At 54.6% G+C, this 4,049-nt stretch overlaps 1 protein-coding gene across 1 annotated transcript; it reads left to right on the forward strand.

Annotated features, from left to right (window-relative positions):
• The first annotated feature begins 257 nt into the window (after window positions 1-257).
• Window positions 258-2,030, forward strand: NKX2-8 (NK2 homeobox 8). Its single transcript, XM_054162230.1, has 2 exons — window positions 258-423; window positions 1,486-2,030. Exons 1-2 carry the CDS (start codon window positions 258-260, stop codon window positions 2,028-2,030), a joined length of 711 nt encoding a protein of 236 aa, XP_054018205.1.
• Window positions 2,031-4,049: the final 2,019 nt, after the last annotated feature.

Raw genomic sequence — 4,049 nt, forward strand, 5'->3', positions numbered from 1 at the left:
GGACTGTTTATATAAACAGGACACCTCTGTAAACGACACTAATATTTGGGGTTAGGTGGCGATGGAAGGGAAGGTCCTCTCGAGTCTTGAGATTCCCCAGTAACTGGGCGCCGTCCTGTTCTCGCAGCTTTTAAGGAAGGGGGTTCGGAGTTTTGGGACGGTTGGGTTCTTGGGTTTTGGGGGGTTTTTTTGTTGTTGTTTGTTTTGTGTTGGTTTGGATTTTTGCGGGGGGAGGGGGAGAGTGTAAACAACCTACCATGGCCACATCTGGCAGGATCAGTTTTACAGTGAGAAGCATTTTGGATTTACCAGATCAGGATACTAATAGCATAAAGCAAGCATCTGACGATCACCATTCAGCGGAGAACTACACCGACTCGCCGTACCGCGGCTGGATAGAAACAGACAGAATTCACTATCCCTGTGAGTATGAAACGGACAGGAATTCATCATCTGCGCACAACTATTTTTTATTTGTTTCCTCTCTTCCTTTGGGGAAGATGCGAAGAAGCGAATCGCCAGCGTGTATAGCCGACAGGATCGGGGGGAATCTAGGCTGGGAATGTCATAAAATATTACTGAATTGCAACAATGAAACAGCAGGAACGTCCCAGCCATGACCTTAAGAAGGAAATAATAATTTTTTTCCCCCTGTATAGTTCCATGCGTTTTTCCAGCTATGGTAGAACCCAAAACCTCAGGCTGTGTCCACCCGTCTCTCTGCGCTTATCGTTCAAGCTCTCTTTCCGGATTATTTTTTAAATAATAATAATAATAATAATTATTATTATTCCCCACCCTCCCTTCCCCCTTTTCACTCTTGCAAGAAATCCTGCCTTTTTGTGCTGGCAGGATTTCAGGTCACCCCATGCACTGCAGAGGAAAGCTGAGCTGAAACACACAGCACCCCGGGCCACCGCCTCGATCTGTCCTGGAGAAATGCAGGCTCCGATGCACACGCAGCTCTGCAGCACACCGATCCTAGCTCGGGGACAGGGGCTGTGCGCAGAGACACGGCGTTAATGTACACTGCGTGTGCACGGGGGGCACCGTCCTGGGGATGGATGCCAGAAGTCCATCGGGATAGGTTAAATATTTAGGCAATCGAGCGGCTGAAGAACAGTCGTAATGAAAGAAGTGGGTAGCCCAGGTCGATATTAGGTTTGCTTTAGCAGAGAGCGGGCACAAACGCTGCCAGCCAGCCAGCCAGCCAGCCACGGGCTGCGCGCAGCCGATCGGCCGTGCCTGTGCGAGGACTGGCGCCGGGGTGGAGCCGCACGGCCGCGGAGAGCAGCCCGCTCCGTCCCGCGGCTTAGGTTTAATGCATTCAGGGTGTTAACTCACATCGGTTGTTGACCGTCGGATTAACCTGGCCCGGTAAACAACCCGAGCACTACCTGAGAGGCATTTCGGCTCTCCACCTCCTCGGTGCCTGCCCCGCTCCCCGGCCGCCCCCTCTCTCTCTAACTCCCTCGCTGTCCCCAGCTTCCGACGAGAGCGGCCCGGAGCTGAGCTTGCCCGACTCCACGCAAAGGTCCGTCCCCGCTCGCGGCTCGGAAGCCGAGGAGAAGAAGAAAAAGCGACGGGTGCTTTTTTCCAAGGCGCAAACACTGGAGCTGGAGCGGCGGTTCAGGCAGCAGCGGTACCTCTCGGCGCCGGAGCGGGAGCAGCTGGCCCGGCTGCTTAGCCTCACCCCCACCCAGGTGAAGATCTGGTTCCAAAACCACCGCTACAAAATGAAGCGAGCGCGGAGCGAGGGTCCCGGTAGCCCTCCGCCGCGCCCTCCCGCCCTGCTGCGCCGGGTCGTGGTGCCGGTGCTGGTGCGGGACGGGGAGCCCTGCCGCGGCTGCCCCTCCAGCCCCCCTCCACCCGCCGCCCGTCCCAAGCTGGGCTGCGCCCTGGCCGGCTGCAGCGCCCAGGCTGCCCTCGCCCTGCCGGGCTACCGAGCCTGCCCACCCGCCGCCGCTCTCGGCGTCTTCCCCGCTTACCAGCACTTAGTGCACCCCGCCGTCGTCTCCTGGGGATGGTGACAGCGGCGCTTTGCCCTCCGGGGCCGGACTCATCCCACGGGTGCAAGAAGGCCCGCCCAAGCCCCGGGCTCCCGGCGCGGGGAAAGTGCCGGATACCGCCGGGGCACCGCGGACGCCGGGCTCGGACTGGCGGAGCGGCGGAGGCCAGGCCGGGACAGAGCTGGCCTGGGCCGCCCTCCCCGACGCCGGTCTCACCCGAGGGTGCAGATTCCGGATGCGACTCTAATTTTGTGAAAGCTCTGCCCCTCCTCCTGCTCCTTTCGAGAGATCCCTCGTTACAAAAATATTAATAATCCTAACGAACTAGTTTATTTTATAATAGCTGATGCTTCCAGTGACTAATAAAATTATTTTTGAAAAATATTTTTTCCCGGCGAAGTGTATTTTTTTGATGATTTTTGAGCCCTTTTCATAGGATTACCGCCTGTGCCACGAGAGGCTCAATACTTGATCTCGCCAGCGGATTTCACTTCCCATCTGGTTTAATTTACTCACCTGATTCAGTAAGTGGTGCATAAAGTTTACTGCAAGCACGTCACTGTAAACCTGGTGATATTCCTATGGGAATCCTGAGCCTAGAACTCACCCGTCCCTGGAGGCACCCGACCTTTCGTTTTGGACCGGCCGAGGCTCCAGGGGCTGCGGCGCAGGGGTTCCTTCGCACAGCCCGGCCGGTGGGCACAACGCAGGGCTGGGGCTTATCGCTGTCTGTTTCAAAGCCGTTAAGGTAGGGTCCAGAATTAGACCGATCTTCCCATTAGTCTGCATCTGTTTCAAAGATCGTCAGGAAAAGGGTAGCCAAGAGAAAATAGTCATACCTTATAACTTCCAGAGAATTACGTTTTAAAATGCTTTGATAAGCTATTGATTTTATTAATTCTGGGCGAAAAAAAAAAATCCCTCAAAAATATTGCTGTCCCTACAATTGACAATGGGGAAAAATCCTTCAAAAAATCCAAACCCAAAACACCCCCAAAACAGGTCTCTGAAATACAGACTGGACTGGCTGCGTCTATCCCTCCAGCGGGAGCTGCAAATAGAACGTGGCGGGAATACCTGAGAGTGAAGACCCCGTGGGGATTGAGGCAGACAACCTGCCCGCTGAGGAAACGCTGTCGATGAAAAGGAGCTGGCAGATACTCTTTATTGAGGGGGTTAGCATTTTTTGTTCGCTGCGAGGGGGGAATTTCGGTACAGGTATGCTCCTGGGAGATCTCATACTGCCCACGCAGCCTGGCGAGCCCCTGCGGAGAGCCTCCGTCGTGGCGCGGGAGGTGGACAAAAGCACCCACGGGAGTGCTCAGCATTGGTAGCATCACCTTGCTTCCCTCCCAGCCCTGTGTTCCCTAGGGCTGCACCCCCTCCACCGGGACGCCTCGCTGTCGCCTCCGGCCTCCATGTGGAGGACCAGAGCGTGCTGCAAGGCAGGGCAAGTCGGGGAGGATGAAGCCACACCGGGCCTTCCACTTGCATCCCCTTCCCTGCCTGGGCAGGTGGCCGTGTGCCAAGAGGGAGATGCAGAGCGAACCAGGCTTCTGGGATGTGCGGAAAGGACCCGGGGAAATACAGCCTCTGTGTCACCTGGGGGTTTTATTGTTGTTGTCTTTTCCCCCCCTTCCCTTTACTTTTCTTCCTGACATCCGATTTTTTTTTCCTTTTTCTTTTTTTGTCTCTCCCTCTTCTTTTCCACACCCCCCACCCCCCCCCCCCCTTTTTTTTTTCGTCTCAGCTGCTGGCCACCTTGTCTCCCATATGGACGGAGTTATCTTAGAAGAATCTCCAAGAGAATCGCTCCTTAAACCTCCTTTTGTCTTGGGGGTTGAAAAGAGCATTGTTGTGCATGAAAAGGACCTAGACAAAATCCGCACTGTTTCAATTCAGGACTGTTTAATCAGTCCCTAGTGACAATTTTATGGGGTTTAGGCGGTACAATAGTATCTTTTAAAATCTTGTGGCCTTCATGAAAACAAAGGGCTTGAATTTTATGGGCTTACAACTCCAATTAGAACAGTGCCAATG

Source organism: Dryobates pubescens, chromosome 5 (genome assembly GCF_014839835.1).
Source record: "Dryobates pubescens isolate bDryPub1 chromosome 5, bDryPub1.pri, whole genome shotgun sequence".
Taxonomy (NCBI): Eukaryota; Metazoa; Chordata; class Aves; order Piciformes; family Picidae; genus Dryobates; species Dryobates pubescens.